Source organism: Mustela erminea, chromosome 17 (assembly GCF_009829155.1).
Source record: "Mustela erminea isolate mMusErm1 chromosome 17, mMusErm1.Pri, whole genome shotgun sequence".
Lineage (NCBI taxonomy): Eukaryota > Metazoa > Chordata > Mammalia > Carnivora > Mustelidae > Mustela > Mustela erminea.
Window position 1 is genome coordinate 16,935,970 of NC_045630.1, and position 19,798 is coordinate 16,955,767.

General features: G+C 46.8%; 1 protein-coding gene across 1 annotated transcript; it reads left to right on the forward strand.

Annotated features, from left to right (window-relative positions):
* Positions 1 to 6,716: 6,716 nt before the first annotated feature.
* IER5 (immediate early response 5) lies at positions 6,717 to 8,893 on the forward strand. Its single transcript, XM_032318603.1, has one exon. The coding sequence runs from the start codon at positions 6,954 to 6,956 to the stop codon at positions 7,917 to 7,919; it is 966 nt and encodes a 321-aa protein (XP_032174494.1). The 5' UTR covers positions 6,717 to 6,953; the 3' UTR covers positions 7,920 to 8,893.
* The last annotated feature ends 10,905 nt before the right edge of the window (positions 8,894 to 19,798 follow it).

Genomic DNA, 19,798 nt, shown 5'->3' on the forward strand with positions numbered 1-19,798 from the left:
TATAAGATAAAGAGCATGCACAGCTGGTGAGAAACCAGGCTCTATTCACCACTCCAGGCTGTTTGTCTTTGACCGTGTATTGTGTGGTACTCCAGAGACCGGGCCAGAGGGTTGGATTTTTGCCATAAAGGTCATGGGGAGCCACTGAAGGTTTTTGTGCTGGGAAAATGGCATGTTGGAAACAAAGGGTCCTGCAGCTTCCAGGTGGACATCAGAATCTGAAAAGGATAAACGTGCTCTAACCACGCGGGAGAATGGGGTTGTCCAAGTGAGTTTCTGAAATTTGTTTGCATGTTTGTGTTTTGAATTTTAGAATATTGTGATAACTTCTGTGTTCTCACATCAGATACGTAGAATTGTGTTTCACCACCTGTGTGGCTACTTCTCGGTTCTAGAAAGAATTTTCGTCTTGCCGATTGGCTGCGTTTTTTACCCTTTTCTTAGATTTTCTAAGTAACTAAGTGTTTTAACAACCATCTTAGTGTTTTATAGTTTACTTCCTTTTTACTTTATCTTCCCTCTCCTATCCCTCTTCTCCAATCAAGGACATTTGTTAATGGCTCACAGTATGCTCATGCATATTTATATGTCCACACCACCCTACCCTTTTATTACCGTGACTATTTTCCAACAGAAATATAAATTGAGGGGTGCCTGGGTGACTCAGTCGGTTGGGCATCTGACTTCTCAGGTCATGATCTGGTTCACTGGCCAGCAGGGACCCTGCTTCTCTCTCTCCCTCTCTCTCTGTCAAATAGATAAATAAAATCTTAAAAACAAAGAAGAAATATAATTTGAGCCACCTATGTAAAAAAAAAAAAACAAAACAGGTTACATTAATTTTAGTAATATAGTCTATTTAAGTCAGTATATCCAAAATCTAATAATTTCAGCATGTAACCATTCTAAAAATATGAATGAGACATTTTATGTTCTCTTTTCAATACTAAGCCTTTGAACTCTGCTCTGTATTTTATAATTGTAGCATTGATTCGGATGCTAAATTTTCAATCTTCAAGAATATTACTTAAGAAGGTTGTGTTTCAAAAAAACTGATTTTACCCTGTTTCAGTTTTTAGATTTAAAGTAAATAAAATTTAAAATTCAGTTCCTCGATCACCCTAGCCCCATTGGTCCCATGGCTACTCCATGGATCAAGGCAGCCTAGCATGTCATATGGTAGTAGCTTTTCATTCTGTGGCTTGAGAGGGTGGAAGCCTCATTTTAATGAGTTTAAGTGCTCTATTTATGGAGGAATCTGTTCTCTAGGAGTTCTAAAGGAGGCAAGGTATGACAAAGATGATTATAAAAATAACCTAAGTTTCTCTGAACCAAGATATATAAATTAGGACAAGAAGGAGGGCTAATTTAGGAAAGGAAATGGGGAAGAGGGAAAAAAAGGCAGGTTTTGATGCCCATTCCTGGTCGAATGCTACTTGAAAAAAAGAAATTCTATAGTATTCCAACAGCCTAAAGGGAGGGAAAAAAAAAAAAAAGATGTAAGATATGGTAGAAGAGTGAGAGAGAAAAATTAATTAATTTAAAATTTAATTTAAAAAGTAGCTTTGGGGGCACTTGGGTGGCTCAGTGGGTTAGGCATACGACGCTTGATTTCGGCTCAAGTCATGATTCTCCAGGTTGTAAGATCGAGCCCCATGTTGGGCTGCATGCTCAGCTTCAGATTCTCTCTCTCCCCACAACAACAACTGCTTGCGAGCTCACTCTCTCTCACATACACACAAATAAATAAATAGAACAACTGTGTCTCCTTGACAGAGCAAGAGGAGTATTGCCTACATAAAGTGCTAATAATGTATTTTTGTAGAATTTTCCCCTAAAGAACTCAGGATTTCATACAAATGACTATTCGCTTACGTAAGCAACTTTGACCCCTGACAATTTCCAAGTGGCCTCACGTGGCAAGGTAGGCTCCGTGCAGAGAACCTAATCCCAGCCCCCTTCCTCTCACTCTTCCTTACTTCAGTAAGTACTCCTTACTTACTTACAGAGTGGGCTGTGGAGTGTATCATCTGTGGTGTGTTTGCCTTGTTCTTCTACAGACTAAACTTAATTTAAGACAATGTAAGCTCTGTAATCATCTGATAATAATCTTTAGTCTTCAAGCTATCGTGCAAGAAACGGAGAACAACAAGAAATGAAGTCAACAGCTGAGGGCACGCAGGCCCTGCTCTTACAGGAATCCTCTAGCCAGAGCCCAGGAGCACCTGAGTGGGAACAGGTGTGGCCGACTCTCCTCGTGCTAACCTGCTCCTGTGTGTCCAGGGGAGAGGATGGGGGTGGAAGGGTGGACCTGACACGTGGACACGCCCTGGCCACTTCTTCCAGAGCAGTTGCTTCCTGGGTCCTTGTACTGCTACCACTTTTTTTTTTTTTTTTAAACTGAAAAAGTCTCAACAACTGATAATGGCAAATTCAAACTCAGTTACCTGCTTTCTAAAGCTCAGGAAATGTTCTAGATCTGTCTTTTAGTAGGGGGGAGGTAAAGCTTGCTGAGCATAGCGGATCAGTTCTCAAGGTTCCATTCTGTTGTTTCAGGATTCGAAGTCCTGATGATAGTAGTGACCTTGCTCAATTTCAAGTCAGTGGGCACTTCCCCAGCACCTACTCTGTGGTATTGTAGAAAAACCATGTACAATTCAACAAGCGCTAACTATGGGCACTGGAATAAAAAGAAAAATATCAGGAAAAAATAGACTCAGTAAGTGCTTCTATGGTGCTGGGAGCTGTTAGGTATTGTTACTTCCTTTTTCTTTTTTTTTAAGATTGATTTTATTTATTTGTTTATCAGAGAGAGAGAGAGAGAGAGCACAAGCAGAGGGAGCTGCAGGCAGAGAGAGAAGCAAGCTCCCTGCTGAGCAAGGAGCCTGATGTGGGATTCGATCCCAGGACCATGGGTTCATGACCTGAGCTGAGAGCACTTAATTGACTGAGCCACCCAGGTGTCCTAGTATTGTTATTTCCACTTTACACAATAGGCCACTGAGGCACAAAAAAGTTGAATAACTTGGGCATGACTTTCTCATTTCAGTTAGACTTGAAATAACTTTCCAAAAGTCACACAGCAAGTAAGTGGTGAAACAAGGTAACCTGGTCCCAGAACTCTGCACTCAAGCTTTAGAAGCCCATGGGTTTGCAGTTCAATCCTACCCTCTCCACCTATAGCTGCGTGACTTGGGGGAAATTACTGGGCCTTTCAGAGTCCTAGTTTTGTGATTTACTTTCAGAACTTTATAAGGATGATAAATAATGTTTGGAAAGTGACTAGCACAGTACCTGATAGACAACATCATGATTAGAAATTCATTAAGCCAAGTGCATAATCGCCCAGTATACACTGATATGGCCTCCCCAGTTGTTAAAACATTGTAATGGTTCCATGCTGGTTGGCAGAATGTCTGCCCCAGGCCCCTGAGTGCACCCTTTCCTGGCCACTCGGCCCCTCATGCAGGAATCCGCCTTAAACCCTGGTGCCATAAGGGCCTCTAGGATTCTGTTCTGGTGGTTACTGCCTGCGTCATACATTTGTTAAATATTCCCACTATCTTCTGGCTACAAACATGAGATGGGCTCCTGCCTTCGGTGACCCGCACAATTTGAAAGGGACCCTGAACATGACAGGTGCGAAAGGAAAGCAGTGCTGAGGGACCATGAATGCAGTGGCAGGGGTGAGACTCCCAGCTCATGTGGGGCAGCTTTACTGACTGCTTACTCTTTCAGTTCCCTGTTTGAGTGGGTGGTGACATCCCAGATCATCACCGTGGTTCCTTATGTTTCTTTCTTTTTTGTTTCTTTTTTGTTTTTTAGTTCTTACCTCCTCTTAGTTTAGGCCTTCACGACCTTTTGCCTAGACTTTCACAAGAGTTTTATAATTGAGTGATCCTCTTTATAGTTCAATTATAAATTAAGTGTACTGACTGTTCTATAATCTATTCTGTGGTTCTCTTACTCAACAACCTTGGGTAGTTCCCTGTGGCTCCATGTCCTCATTGAGACGTTCATGACCCACTGTCATATAGCTCCAGCCCCTATTTCTAGCATTTACCACTTACTCTAGATGTCTGTCACATCTGCCAAATGATATGTTCCCTATATCAAACTTTGTTGCTTCTGCCACTCAGAACTTGTGATCCTACCTCAGCGTTTTTCAACACCCTCTTCAAGCATAGCTTCTTTCTCTTATCTGTTTCTTCTCTCCTCATCCTCTTCTCCAAACCCTGGGTCTTGTGTGGGGTGATATTTTCTAATTAACATACACTGATAGTTTCTTATGTGCCAGCCTATTCTAAGAGTTTCACATGTGTTACCTTGTTTTATCCTCCCAAAAACTCAAGAGGTGGGGACTATCATCTCTATTTTAAGATAGAAAAGATGGGGGTCCCTGGGTGACTCAGTGGGTTAAGCCTCTTCCTTCAGCTCGGGTCATGATCTAAGGGTCCTGAGATCGGGCTCTCTGCTCGGCAGAAAGTCTGCTTCCCCCTCTCTCTCTGCCTGCCTCTCTGCCTACTTGTGACCTCTCTCTCTGTCAAATAAAATTTTTTTTAAGTATTTAAAAAAAGGGAGAGAGGGGGAAAAGATGAAGGCACAGAGAGGTAAAATAACTTTCCAAAGGTCACACAGCAAGAAAAAGTGGAGCTAGAATTCCAACTCAGGAAGCTTCCCTTCAAAGCCTGCATTCTTAATCAGTGTTTTATAGTGACTAATAACTCTCAAAGAAAGAGAAAATAGAAGAAATAATTTTCAAGTTATTACTCAAAGTATGTGTCTTGCTTCTGTAATTATTCATGTTACTATTTTATCTCCTTTATGCAAGCTGAAAATTCCTAGAGGGGAGGAACCCTGGGTCTCATGGCCTGGTGTCTCAATTACCATTAATAAGTTGTGGCTTAAGTTATGTTACTGAGCCATCACATCCTTTGGAGACCTCTTGACTTGAATTGGCCATTACCAAGCCCACTTTTCACTATTTCTCCCAACCAGATATCCCACTTGGCCAAACGCTGGAATAGGATCAGGCCAACTATTCCATGTGCTTAAGTTTATGATTCAGATTGTGGCCAAGAGTTATCACTTTTTAAAATTTTAATTCCAGTATAGTTAACATACAGTATTATATTAGTTTCAGGTGTACAATATAGGGATTCAACACTTCCATGTATCACCCAGTGCTCATCACAACAAATGCCCTTTTTTTTTTTTTTTAAGATTTTATTTATTTATTTGAGAGTGGTAGAGAGAGCAGGAGTGGGGAGGGGCAGAGGGAGAAGCAGACTCCTCACTGAGCGGGGAGCCCCATGATGTGGGCTCAATCCCAGGACCTTGAGAACGTGATAATGATAATGACCTGAGTCAAAGACAGACCCTTAACTGACTGAGCCACCCAGGAGGTATAGGTGCCCTCCTCAATCCCCATCACCTAGTTCACACATTCCCCCCACTCTGGTAACCATCAGTTTGTTCTCTACAGTTAAGAGTCTGTTTCTTGGTTTGTCTCTGTTTTTCCTTTGTTGCGTTTCTTAAATTCCACATATGAGTGAAATCATCTGGTATCCGTCTTCCTCTGACTTATTTCACTTAGCATTACACTCTCTAGTTCCATCCATGTCATTGCAAATGGCAAGATTTCATTCTTTTTTATGGATGAATAATATTCCATTATGAGTATGTATTACCCATTTATCTGTGGGTGGTGAGAGTTGTCATTTATCTTGTGATTTCTCCCTTTTAGAGTTGGAGAAACTAAGGTTCCCTGCAGTTCTTTACCCAGAATCATTGGCAGGTCTGTGCTGGAGCTTAGGTGAACGAACTCAGACTGACTCTCCAGAAACCCAGGCCAGGACTCTGGACAGCCCCTGTGGTGATTCTGCCCTAACGCCATGTACTAAGGATCCCTGGATGGACTAAGTTGATGACTGACCAGAAAAGTCTGGAATAGTCTTCCCCTGTATTTTTACCTTGACACAAAATAAAAGTATGACATCATGATGGGAACACAGGACTTCTCTATTTGTATTTTTAGAACTTGGTAGATTCTTCCAAGGGTGAACGGATCAGCACTTGTGTTGAGGAGAAATCTCTGAGGAGAACTTGTACCGCCTTTCATTGTAACCGATGGGATAAGTGTGTTTGAGTACAAGGCGACAGATGATGGCTTTAGTAGAGAATCAGTAATTTCGCAGCTCGTCACAATTCCTTAATAAACAGCCCAAAACTTAGGAGCTTTTAGAACCCCCTTTTCTTTCTTGGGGGGGGGGGGGTGAGAGTCGACCGATGCTAAGCGTGTGTGTGTGTGACTCCGGGAAGGCAAGGCACTCTGCTAAATATCTTGTGGTAATACTATTGATTACCCAGGGGTATACTCAGATGAAAGTTCGAGCGGGTTAGTTCCCTCTGGTTCTGGCTAGCCAGCCCACGAGCCATTAGAATCCTTAACTACACACCCCACTCTAGCTCCGCCACCGCCCCGTCAGCCTCCGCCCCGTCACCCGCCCGCGGAGCACAAGCCGGGACCCGTCCGGCCAGCGCCGCTCGTCGTCGCCCCCTTTAAGAGCCTGCTCCGCGGGACTAACGTTCGAATGGCCCAGGCGCCCCTCCTCGGCCTCCGATTGGCCGCGCGCGGCGCACGAGGGCGCGCCGGCCTGCCCCGGAACGGTTGGCGGCCCGTAGCGATTGGCGGTCGAGGGGCGTATATAAGGCGCCGGGCGGCCGGGCGGCCCTCAGTTAGCGACCGGACGTGGGACTGAGCTGTTGTTTGTGGTGACTAGGACGCGGGGGTTCGCTGAGCGCGTCACTGGAGTCGTTTCTCTTCAGCCTTCGGGTATCGAGGGTCCAGCCCCGGACCGGACTTGTCGACGCCATCTCGTTTCCTCTCAGCTTCCGAACGCGAGCCGGGGACTCACCTCACCTCGGCGCCGGCCCCGCGAAGGGGAGGCAGGATGGAGTTCAAGCTGGAGGCTCACCGCATCGTCAGCATCTCCCTGGGCAAGATCTACAACTCGCGGGTCCAGCGCGGCGGCATCAAGCTGCACAAGAACCTGCTGGTCTCGCTGGTGCTGCGCAGCGCCCGCCAGGTCTACCTGAGTGACCCGTGCCCGGGCCTCTACCTGGCCGGTCCCGCGGGGAGCCCGGCGGTGTCGCCGCCGCAGCCCGGGGAACCGGCGGCCGGGCCGCCCGCGGGCTGGGGGGAGCCGCCCCCGCCGGCCGCCCGTGCAGCCTGGCCCGACGCCGAGCCGCGGCCGGAGCGCCTCGCTGGCCCCGCCGAGACCGCGGCTCCGGTGACGGGCGCCGGGGACACTCCTCGGGGCGGAGAGGCGGAGGCGGCGGAAGCTGCCTGGCGCCGCGTGGAGGGACAGCGGGAGGCGGCGGAGGGAGGAGCCGGGGGCCCCGCCGGAGGCTCGGACGGCTTCCCCGAGGGGCCCCGTGGGGCGCGCCGTCCCTGCGGCTGCCCCCCGGGAACGGAGGACCGGCCGGGGCCGCTGGGCGCGTGCCCCCGACTTGACTGTTGCTGCGCGCCGCGGCCCGCCGAGGACGAGCCCCCAGCACCGCCAGCCGTCGGCCCCCGGAAGCGCGGCGCGGCGGGCGTGGGTGGCGGCCCCGGGGACTGCCCGGCGCCCGGTTCCAGCCCGAGGAAGAAGCCGCGCCGGAACTCGGAGGAGCAGCCGGGCGGGGCGGCGGCCGCGGCGGAGGAGGAGGAGGAGATGGAGACCGGTAACGTGGCTAACCTCATTAGCATCTTCGGTTCCAGCTTCTCGGGACTCTTGCGGAAAAGCCCCGGGGGCGGCCGGGAGGAAGCCGAGGGAGAGGAGAGCAGTCCGGAAGCCGCCGAGCCCGGGCAGATCTGCTGCGATAAGCCCGTGCTGAGAGACATTAACCCTTGGAGCACAGCCATCGTGGCCTTCTGAGCCCCCGGGACCCCGTCGGAAGGAGGTTGAGCAGCGGGGTGGCCTCGACGTGAGGCTTGGAGGACGGCCCAGAGACCGGAGGCGCTGAGCGCGGGGCGGAGACCGCGGGTGCTGCGGGGCAGCACGGACTGCCCTTGGGCTCGGCCCCGCGGCGCCAAGCCTGCCTGCGGTCTCCCCTGGAGACTTGGGCGTGTGAGGCTTGTCGCCAGCGGACGATCGTTCACTTTTGTGTAGTGTTATGTCTGTGTACGTCTGTTCGTCTCGTTGAGTTAAGACTATTTCGTCCTTCTGGAATGCATCACCCCTTTCCCAGGGCTTAGGAGATTGGGGGGCAGACAGGGACTTTCCTCTGCCGCCAGCACCGAGAAGGAAGCGGCTGAGAGCGCCGGCGCTGGGGAGTTCCCCTTTCGTACTCGGGGGAGGAAGGGACTTTACACACACCCCTCACATGAAAGCTAGCACCGCACCGGTGCCAGGAGTGGCATTTCCTTACAGGATTTCCTAAAACTAGAGGGATTTAGTCTGGGGTAGAGACTTGGATTCTTTCTCTCCCCCACCCTCCCATCTCACTGAAAAACGTTTATACCCTGTGATTACTCGGGGAAAAGGGAATCTGAGCGGCCCTTGTCTTCCCCACAGGGAAAAAAAAAAAAAGCTTGATGAACTTCACAGAAGAGTTCAAGCTTGGAAATAATGGAGTTTATAGAGAATAGATATATTTTTAAAAGCTCTAGATCAGAACTACTACACAGTGCTTTTAAAAAGTGTTTAATGAGACAAAAGTTTACAGACAGAAGCCCTAAGTGGAAAGACGTTATGGTTTTGTAGATACGGTGACTCCAGTCTTTGTTGTATAAAGGTTGGGGGAGCTAACAAGGTTTTTGTACAGTATTTTCTCCTTCGTTGTATTGATTTTTGTATAAAAATGTAACTCTACGTGTTTAACACGTATTAAATATTTTGAAGCAACTTAATTGCCTCCTTGTCTGTAATCACCTGTCTGGGTTGGGAGAGAAGTGGGAGGAGGGGAACTATGCTTCGGCCTGGAAAAGTGTAGTTCTCAGTATCAGTCATGCACAGACCGGGGACATTGTTTGCTGACTTCACTAAAGACCAAGAGAGACCCCTTTACGGTTTCTCCCCTGGATGGGAGAATAGCTATTAGATACTAGTATCAGTGGCCGGCCAGTTTCTTGAAAACTGTCACTGCAACTGCTTTTTTAAAATGTCAGTTTAGCCCAATTTGATTTTCTACAGGCCAATCTAATGGTGTCTGTTATTAAATAACTTTAGTGCCAACTTCTGAAGCCCTTCCTATATGCAAAAATGTTTTCATAACAACTACCTTTTAGTATCCTGTTTATATAACGGGCTATCTTTCAGTTTTGTTACTGAAATAAACTAACAGATGAAGGAAGCTGATGTGGCTGACTTACCTACTTGGTCAGATCCACCCTGCAGTCCAGTGGATGTCAGGATGGAATTTTCAATGTTTTTTTTTTCTTTTATTGTTTTATCTGTAGAAAGTAAATGCATCAGTGAAAGGAAATTGCTTGTGTCGAATTAGATAAGGAAGGAGGGCTAGGCAAATTCATCTTAGCAAAACTTCCTGGTTTGCTCCTGGTGTTTGGGTCTTGGTAAACACTTAGGTGATGACAGCCAAATCATCCGTCAATTTTACTATAATCACTGCATTTAAGAGTGCTTTTTGTCTAAGGCAAATACTCAGTGTTTGAAAGGTATTCATTAATCTATTTCAAAAGCAAATCAATTAGAAGGATATCTTAAAATATTGTTGCTAGTACTTTAAACGCTGGTATTGGTTTATAACAGCTTATAAATAAACGGGGTGTTTAAGAGATGAGACAAATTGAGGTTGGGCAAAGCTTTAAGTAAGGGTTATGACCTTACTTAGAGAAGGAGCAAATGAATGGTGCTTTGGTGTTCCTAAAGTCTTGATTATGTGAACTTCTGTCATAGCTGAGTAGGCCAGTGCTTTGACTTTTTGACAGATCTATTAGTGATTCATTAAGTATAAGAAACTTTCTGCTTTATGCTCTATCACCTTAATAGCATATTCTTAGAATTAAACCTTGTCTAATCAGTCTTATTAAAATTGACGTGTTTTTCTTTCAGAGATTAGCTACTTGAGTTCTGTTGTAGCCACAAGAGATCCATTTGAGTGCTGACTCTTTAAACTGAAGAAGGGGTCCAGGGCCTGAATTTTGCAAACATTTCCTATTGCTAGAAAGTAATTATGCTTGAGCAGCTATCTCAGTGCATTTTTATACTTGAAAGGAGGTAACATTTGGTGTGTTTAAGAGAGTTGATATATTTTGGATAAGACTAAAGTTCCTATTGATGTTTTCACGTTAAGATCAACCACAGGACCATGTTTCTGTTTAATTTAGAGAATGTAAATGGACATATTTGATAGGGAGACATAGCTTTGTAGGAAACCTGAAAACAGCATTGTTTTTGTTGTGGGATTGATGCAGAAGCAATGTAGTATAATGGTTAGAGCATGGGCTCTGGAGCCAGACTTCCTGGATTTGTATCTTGGCTCTGCTACTTATTAGCTGACGAACTCCAGATTACTTCCTTTTTCTCTGCCTCAGTTTTCCCAAATGTGAAATTGAGATAATTGGACCTACCTCAAAGGGCTGTGAAAATTAATGAGTTAATACCCCTGAAATTCCTTAAAAAAGTGAACATAGTGAGCAGAATTCAGTTACCATTATTAACTTAGAAGTGATTTTGTGTATAAATCATATATATTACTGTCAAAGAATTGTGTATATTTGTAAGAAAGGTGAGTAAGGGGGAATCTAAACTTAGCCTATCTGTGAATGCTGGGTTCTTTTATTCTCTGAACACTTGGCAGTTACAAAGCCTAGTTGCATCAGCATGGTTTTGTTCTGTGTGTCTCACACCGATTCTGACTTTCCTGATCCTATCAACTCTATTTACAGGGAGGAGTAAGCAGAAGTGAAAACACTCATGGAGCAAAGATCTTGTTGACAAACAAATGCTTTCTGTGGGATGAGTAAAGAAAAAAAAATAGCCCATAGAGTTATTTTTAGCCTGAATTGCTTGGGCATAGAATGTTTCTTAAGCCATGTTAATTGATAGGTCCGGAAAAGAGCCTTCCTAGTGCCAGGATAGGGTTATCACACACATCTAAATCAGATTCACTGTGACTAGAAATGAAGCTACAGCTGTAGTATCTAACCACTTGACCACTGGGAGGGACCCCTTCTCTTGATCAAATTAACCTTAGCTGTGGTCTAGGAAAAAAAATTTTTTTGAGTGCCATGTAAAAACTAGTTGTTAAAAGTGCTTTAAAAAAAAAAAATTTTGTTAGAGCACAAGCAGGGGAAGGGGCAGAGGGAGATGGGGAAGCAGACTACCGGCCAAGCAGGGAGCCCAATACAGGGCTTGATCCCAGGTCTCTAGGATCATGACCCAAGCTGAAGGCAGAAACCCAACTGACTGAGCCACCCAGGTGTCCATTTAAAGTGCCTTTTGATGAATACTCCAAGAAGATTACATAGATGATGAATAAAGGTGATAAGCTTTAGTATAATGCTTCTTAACCATCTCACTTTAAACCTATCTTCCCTCTCAGAAATCATTGATTGTATGTGGGGAAAGGAACGAATGATGGAAAGCTTGAACTGCCCCTTCAGGTGACTGGATTTTCTCGAAGGCACTTACTAGAGTTAGAAGAACCCTTCTAACCCTATAGTTCATCACTGATTGGATTTGGGGAGGAGAAGTAGAAAGGAATGGGCTATTTAGCAACATTGGTAGAATTCTCGGACTAAAGATACAGTAAATATTGGGAACGGTATTAATGACAAAACTGCTCCGTTTTATCACTGGATTAGACTCAGTCTCTTACCTCAACTTGCTAGGCACGACAACTCAGAGCCCGTGAGATAGGGTTGAAAGGCTAATACCCACTGCGACGTGGAGTTTGATGGACACTTATTTCCTTACACTTTTTTTTAAAAAGTAGAGTTAGTTCAGTTCACTGAATAACCAAAGAACTTCTGATCTCTTGCCCTAAATATTCTTGTCCTGTTTGTGAATTTTTTATTCTTGTAGGCTTGCTTTTATCCCAGCAGTTACTGAAAGAAGACGAGAATGAAAAGAAACAGTGATCCCACCCTCCCGTGACTATGAAAGGATCCATTACTATTAGGTGCAGAACTCCGGTGGGAGTGAGGTCTGCTTCCCAGGATTCCTGGCACTCTTTCCAGTAATGAGCAGTTTGTTTCTCAGCCTTTGAACCATTATTCACATTTAAAATTCTACCCAGTGGAAAGCCTTGGGAGGAAAAATACAGTGGAAGCAGAATTGATGTTAGGAACCATTGTGATCTTAACTCATGTCCTTGGAGTTCTTTCCTAACAATTTCTGAGGGTATAGAGAAGAGAATGTGTGAGAGCAGAAAGTCTAAAAGGATACCCGCATCTAGTAGAATGCCTCCTTCCTGATCCAAACACAGTTTTTCCCAATGCCTGCCACCCACCCCTCCCCCAGCAGGAATGAGGATTTTAAAAATAAAACCCTTCTCCAGCTCTCTCTCAGAGGAATATAGCCCAAAGCGTCTTTGCTGGACTATATCCTGGGGTTTATCTCAGACATTTGGAATCTTACAAGCAGGGAGGAAGAAGCCTCCTGGGACTGCATTCCTAAGAGGGCCTCTCCCTCTCCCCTACTCTGCGGATCAGCAGCATCTTGCACCACTGAATGCTGCCTGCTGAGGGGCAGGTGAGTGAGTCCTGGCTGTCAGCTTCCCCATGCGGCAGGAGGAAGGGCCGATCTGGTCGCTGTCTCTGCAACGGAGCATCTTCAGCGGGTGATTCTCTTAAGGGTCCAGCATAAAGTAGGCCCCTGGTGCTTCTTTATAAATCTACTTACTTTATCAAATGAAGTTTTCTGGGTCCTGGTCACAAGAAGCCCCCATGCCTGTGTGATAAACCACATCTCTATCTTAAAGAATGAAGGTAAGACCCAGCTTTCCCCCGTGTACCCGTTTGGCACCAAGTCAGTCCTGGTCACCCTCTGCTTTCTCCCTATGAATTTGGGCCTTCCTAGTGCCAGGATTGGGGCCGCAGCCCGTCACTCTACTAGATGCCAGGGCAAGGCTCCCTTCAGTGTTTCTAGAACTCAGGGATGTGCCAAACGCCATGTGTTCCTACCTGCTGGTTTTTCGCTCCATTCAGTCTCTCAAGTCTTGGGGCAGGGCAGCTCCCGGAAACTTGCTTTCTCTAAGGTAAAAGAAAACCATTCTTTTCCCTTGGCTCAAAGCACTGACGTTCGTCTCTGAGGAGCAGGATTTCCTTTGGTTACTCTCCATACTTGATCCCTTTCCTGGATCCCATTTGAGTTCTTCTCCAGGTTGATCCACATCTGCATGGCTCTCTCTTTGTAGCCAGTCTCAGCATCACCCTGCCCTGTGGCACAGATACTTCCTTCAGTGCTGTAGTTTTCTTTCCGTTCTCTCTGGGTCCTAGTCCTCCCTCCACCCTCTCCTGAGGACACTCACATTCATTGTTTACCTGGGGAAGAGTCTGAGTGCCCGGGGAAGAGCTGTGATGGGGAATGCTACCGTCAGCTAAGATGCAGCAGAGTTGGGTTTCCTGACCTTGAGGCGTGCAGAATCTCTGGAGACTCTAGGCCCGAGATCAAGCCACAGCTGTGGTAGCTGGTCGCCCAATCCCGGTGCCTCACCAGACCCCCAATTCCATCATAATAGCAGGGGGTGGGTTTGGGAGTATCCGTCTAGAAACAGGAGCAGCTGCTGAAAAACAGTCTGGCTTGTGGCCAGATGAAGGGAAGGAGAGGCAAAGCCAGGGGAGCCCAAACTTGGGCTACACAGCATTTCCGCTCCCCCTTCCCTGGAACTGCATGTGCCGCTTTTTAGAACAGATAATGAATCACAGAGCTGCTCTGATGAAGAAATCCAAAAGGGCCTCTTCCCCTTGTCTCCCCCATCCAGGTTTTGATTAATAGAAACTTTTTACAGTAGGTTACCAGCAATGGGAGTAGGGGAGTAGTCACAAGCCCGCTGGAATCCTGCAGCACTGGTGGCCGGTGGGGAGTGAGTGAGACCAGACCGTGGGAAGAGATCCTGTGGGCTGGGGTGGAGGGGGGCAGTCATTGCAGGGAATCCTCATGGAGTCAAGTTGTCCTGCTCAAAAAGTCTGCTGTGGGCCGAGTGAATCCAGGGCAGGAGCACCCCACCTACGTTTTTCTCCCCAGCTTTTCTCAAGCTGCACCCGTTTTCTTGAGACAATTTCCAAGTCCTATTTTTGGTTTGGAAAAGGGTGAAAGTGCCTTGGCATCTGCATTTATCAGCTTGCTCTCTGTGTGTAACCTACTTTAGAGACTGGAGTTGCTTTTATTTTTATGGCTATGGGAGAAATCCCTGAAAGCAAAAATTCAGTTTCAGAAGCTGAACTTAAGGGACATGGGACACTATGTTGAGGTGGTTATTACTCTATGATTTCTGTGGTTTTCTCCCAGCCCCCACCCCACCCCACCCGACCCCACTTCCTCTTCACAATGTCTTTTTAAAAGGTGCTTCTAATCTGCACAGCTAAGAACAGTTGTAAAGATGCCGTGTGGGGGAGATTCTGGCATGTGGGCTGGACCAGCTGTCTGCTTCCCAACCTTTGAGTCACCTCAGCGTCAGGCATCTGGCCTCCTAAACATGGAGCTTGCAGCTCCTTGAGGCTCCTGAACCTGCCTATGAGAGGAGACAGAAAGGGAGAGGTCTCCTATTTATCAGTCAGGAAAGAGTAAATGAGGTCCAGAAAGTGAGTAGGTGGTCTTGAGCAGTCAGGTGAGAACCCAAACAGAGGCAGTGTTAGAATTCACACCAGACCAGTCCTTGGGACCCCTCTGAGCAAAGAAGTTGCAGACCAGAATCTAAAATGTGACTCACTCTTTGGAGAATCATTCATTTTTCTTGGTTTCTATTTATAGTCGCCCCCCCCCCCAAAAAAAAAGAAAGAAAGAAAATAAAGGATCCACTTGCTTCACAATTGTGAGGTGGTTAAATTAAGGTTTGTAAAGCAAAGTTAGAAGATATAAACAACCCAGCTCTGGGTCCTATCAATCAAGTGTTCATAGGAACACCCAGAAGTAATTCATCAATGGGGAACACGGAGATGCAAACAATAGCATCCTGGTTCTCAAGTTGGATTAATTTCCGGATGAGCTACAAAAACAACGCAGGAAAACCCCCAGGAAACCTGACAGTCAAGTGTGATCTAGCCCCTTGCTTCTCCAAGTACTGTCTATGGACCAGCCACATAGGTATCAGCTGGGAGTTTACCAGAAATGCAGACTCTCAGGCCCTACACCAGTGCTACTGAATCTGCATTTTAACAAGGTCCCCAGGTGATTCATCTGCATATTAACATCTAAAAAGGAGATCTTTCCACCAATCTCTGGGTCAAGTGGAAACTTCTCACCTTGAGGTCACTCAGGCCTAGGTTCCCAAAACTATTCCTTTTCTCTTGATGCCTCCTGCCATATGGTATTGCCTGAGGGCTTGTGGGGGTGGGGAGGCTTTTCAAAGGGGCTGTGGGGGCGTGGCCAACTTTAGGGTTGATTCTTAGAGCTGAGAGCATCAAGAAACTCTCCAAGGGTACCTGGGTGGCTCAGTGGGTTAAGCTCAGGTCATGATCTCAGGGTCCTATGATCAAGCCCCACATCCGGCTCTCTGCTCAGCAGGAAGCCTGCTTCCCTCTCTGTCAGCTTGTGATCTCTCTCTCTCTCTCTCTGTCAAGTAAATAAATAAAATCTTAAAAAAGAGAAAGAAGGAAAAGAAGAAACTCTCCGAGCTAGAGAGAAGGGCCGAAGCAATAAAAGGGAAGCCTAGAGGTAGGAGCTGGAGGAGGAAGAGGACCACTGCTAGCAGGAACAGTTTGCGGAGAGGGAAGTCAAGCAAAACAAGAACAAAGAAAAGGTCCTCGAGCCAAAGATGGTTACGGTGAATTTTGAGAGCGGTTCTGGTAGAACATGGGAGGCAAAAAATCCAACTATAAAGTTGTAGAGTGAAGGATGTGGAGGCTCTGGCTGCCCCCAAAACTTTGGCATAAAAGGCAAAAGAGAACCAGGATGACAGCTAGAGAGGTCAGTTGAAAGGGCCTTGTCTTAGGACCGAACCAACCAGAAACAACCAAACTGAGGGGAATGGGGCTTGAATACATAAACTGCTTAAGTATGCGTCTCATCAGAAGGAATAAACACTTTCTTCTCCTTCTCCTGTCAAATAAAAGGAGACTGGAGACACTAATAAATCACTCTAGGGACCTTGTTAGTATCCGCAGCCAGCATTCTCTTCCTCATTCTCAGCCCACGAAGACTCTCGCAGCTTGAAACTCCAGCATACCGGTTGGCAAGGTTAACACACGCGAGAGGATTCTGGAGGATAAAGGATCACTCTCCCAGACCCCAGCAACGCCTGCTACTCATCTAAAGTTCTCTATTTCTGATGCTTCATCCTCTTTACATATCAAAACATCAGAATGCAGGCATGTTTTAGGAGGAAAGCAGAAGCTGGGGCTCTTGACAGCAGAAACACACACACACACACACACACACACACACACACACACAACCTGGTAATCTGTTCTCATTTGGAAAGCCAGTAATGAATGAGCGTGGTTTCCTGGGTAAGAAATGTTCTCTTCCTTCCCTCCCAAGCAAGTCTGACCTCATCTGTCATTTTCAGTGTTATGGAGGATTAGTCTGAGGCTGAGAACAGGTTGAGACATGCCCCACAAAGGGGCTCCAGATCCTGAGAGAAGCGGGAGGGAAGCTGAGCAGTTTTAGGCCTCTCAAGGCAACGATGAGAATCGGGAGTGGGAGAGGAGAGGGGTGGACGGATGGGGAAGGCAAGAGAGACAGATGTCTGTGGTGATTTCAAAAGAAACACCAGACTAAAATAAACTTCGAGTCAGAAAACAGGAAGAATGCGAGAAGACGAAAAGGTAATGGACTGAGAACCGCAGTGTGTTTGTGAAAACACAGCCCCATCCAGATGGAGGAACAGCATTATCCCCCCAGCAAAGGCTTCTGGAATGGGAGCGGAGGGGTTGCAAAATAGGTAATAGCTCTATGTGGTAGCGGGATCATTGGCTGCGAAAGCTATGAAAGTCACAAAGCGACATTGTTGTTGGACCTCCGTCCCAATTTCTGGAAGGGTGACAGGAGGCCCTGGCCCATGCAGTCTTGGCCTGCCTAGACTGTCAACCCAGAGCTCAAAATTCCTTCAGTCTATTTGCTTTCTATCCTCATTAGCTGAAGCTATTTCTAAAAACAAACAGATCGTCTCCTCTCGCAGATTCCCTGGTGGCCCTTTCCCCACTGCTGTCTGCCCCCAAGGCCTTCTCCTCACTTCTATGTGCTGCTTAGACTCAAGTTCTGTCTCAGACGCCAGGGCTGCGGACTTCGCTTCACCTCCCTTCTTTGCCAAGACATCCAAACACTTGCTAAAGCTTAGAGCATCACCTCCAAAGCCAAGCTCATTTCCATTCCTCCTTCTCACTGCCACCTTCTTCCTTCTTTACTTCAAGCCCTTTATGACTTCAGTCTCATCTCCGTCTTTCTCCCAACACCTCCCCCACCCCCGCCCCAACCTGGTAGCTAATAGATTACTCATCTGACAATGTCGTTTTGGTGTTGTGATCAGTCTCTGACTCAGAAGCCTCAAATGACTTTCCATATTCTCTATGAACTCCTCTGCCTGCCATTCAGCTTTTTCGGTCAACCATCATTTATTGTCTACTCAGCACCAGGCGCTGAGTACAAAGTTGAGTTAAGAAATTGATATCTAGTGAGGAGATCAGTAGAAAACTCATTACAATTCAGGCTCGATACTACGATATTGCAGAAATATTGATGAGGGGTGTTTAACCCAGACAGAGAGGGTCAGGGAAGGAGTCCTGGGACGAGATGGTTATTTCTATGCTGATTTTCAAAAGGCTAGTTGGAGTTAGCTAAATGGGAAGTGAGTGGAAAAACATTCCAGGCAGACCCAGGTGCATGTGCAAAGGCCCTGAGGCCAGAGAGCTGATAGTATCAGGATATCACAAATGCTTTATTCTGGCTGGAGCATGGCTAGGGAGAGGGACAGGGTCCCAAGGATTAGGCGAAATCAGACTATAAAAGGTTAGGCATGCCATAGGAGGGTTTTGGTTTCATCTGGAAATTTAGGGGTGAGGGGAGGGAGTCTTTTGAGCAGATTTACACTTAGATCCATCATTGCCTATAGTGTGGAGACAGGACTAGGAGTGGCAGAAGAGGAAAGACTGGAGACAGGCTAAGGCAGGGGCCAGTAGGGGCTGTTGAGTGAACCACATGGGGAATCTCTGGGGCCAACAACAGCAGTGGCAATTCACCTGAGGTACCTATTATACACTGTTATGTACATGTTTGTTAATTTTCCAAAATTCCTTACCTCTCCCTTCCTCACTGGATTATAAATATTTGAAGGATAAACGCTGGAACTTACTGGATCCTAATCTTTTTTTTTTTTTAATTTAAAGATTATTTATTTATTTATTAGAGAGAGAGATAGAGCACAAGCAGGTGCTTGTGGGAGGGAGAGGGAGAAGCAGGCTCCCCATTAGCAGGGAGCCCGATGCAGGACTCCATCCCAGGACCCTGGGATCATGACCAGAGCCAAAAACAGACGCTTACCCGCTTACCTGACTGAGCCACCCGGGCGCCCCACCAGGTCTTAATCTTATCCATGTGAGAGCCTTTCTGTGTCTGGATCTGCAATGATAGCAGTTGAGCCAGAGAAAGTTAAGAAGTGGGGTGAGGGGGAACTAGCCTAGAGGCAGGAGGCAGGAGAGAGCTCGCAGCCAAAAGAGAGAAAGGAATGTGAGGTTTCTTTTGGTCCGACCCCACATTTCCTGCAGCCCAGCTGGGTTCCCCCTCCAGTTTCTGAGAAGCAAATTCTGAATCACCTCTTTCTTCCTAAATTTTCTTTCCCCCAAAGGATTCAGAGACTCTAGGGGTATTGAAATGGGGTGGGTGGAAGAACCATCTGATGCTTTCCCCTTCTTACAAGGTAGACAAAGAGCAGTGATGTTGACAATGGCCAAGCTGGGCAAAATGTAGCCAGAACAGAGCCCTCTGCCTCCCAGCCCTGGAGCCTCGCTTCCAGTGAGGGTGGAATTTCACTTGGAAGGTGGGCAGAGGGTGGTGAAATTAGTCTTGAGAAGCTGGGTGGGAGGCAGCCTCGAAGGAAGGCAGCGTCCTCTTCGGCAGTGAATAGAATCTAATCATTTAAGGCACTTCTCTGGTTACAGGCTGTCCTGTAGGTAATTGCTTGTTTATTCCCTCCCACTTCTTAGAGGCTGTTGGACTCCTGCTGCTCTGGGAGTTGTGGGCTTACTGAACAACCCCCTTTACTCTCACCTTCTCCACTGCACCGAACCCATTGGGAAGGAACAAAGACCAGAGTTCAAGTTCTAATGAGGTCTCCAGTGAGGTAGAGGTGATCGTCTTCGTTTGGTCCCAGGCAGAGAGAGGTATTGAAATCCCAGAACCAGCCCTTAAATTGGCTGTTGGCCTGGTGCTCAGAATTAGTACCCCAGGGATGTGGGCATGCCTGGTTACAGGCTTTCTGGGACAGGGGCTTGAAGTGCAAGCAGTCCTCCTGGGCTCATTTCTTCCCCACCAACGACAGTTCCTTCCCCAGGGAGCGCATTTGAGTGCTGTGATTTAGGAAATCCTTGGAAGTCAGAGTGGATTAAAGACATGATAAACACAAAAATGCAACCAGTACTCCTACAGAAACCAGAGGAAGATAAGTGACCCGTTGTACCTGGCTATATACGTGGTTA

Excerpts from the sequence above, each read along its gene's own strand:
- IER5 (XM_032318603.1), top strand. The coding sequence starts at position 6,954 with ATGGAGTTCAAGCTGGAGGCTCACCGCATCGTCAGCATCTCCCTGGGC.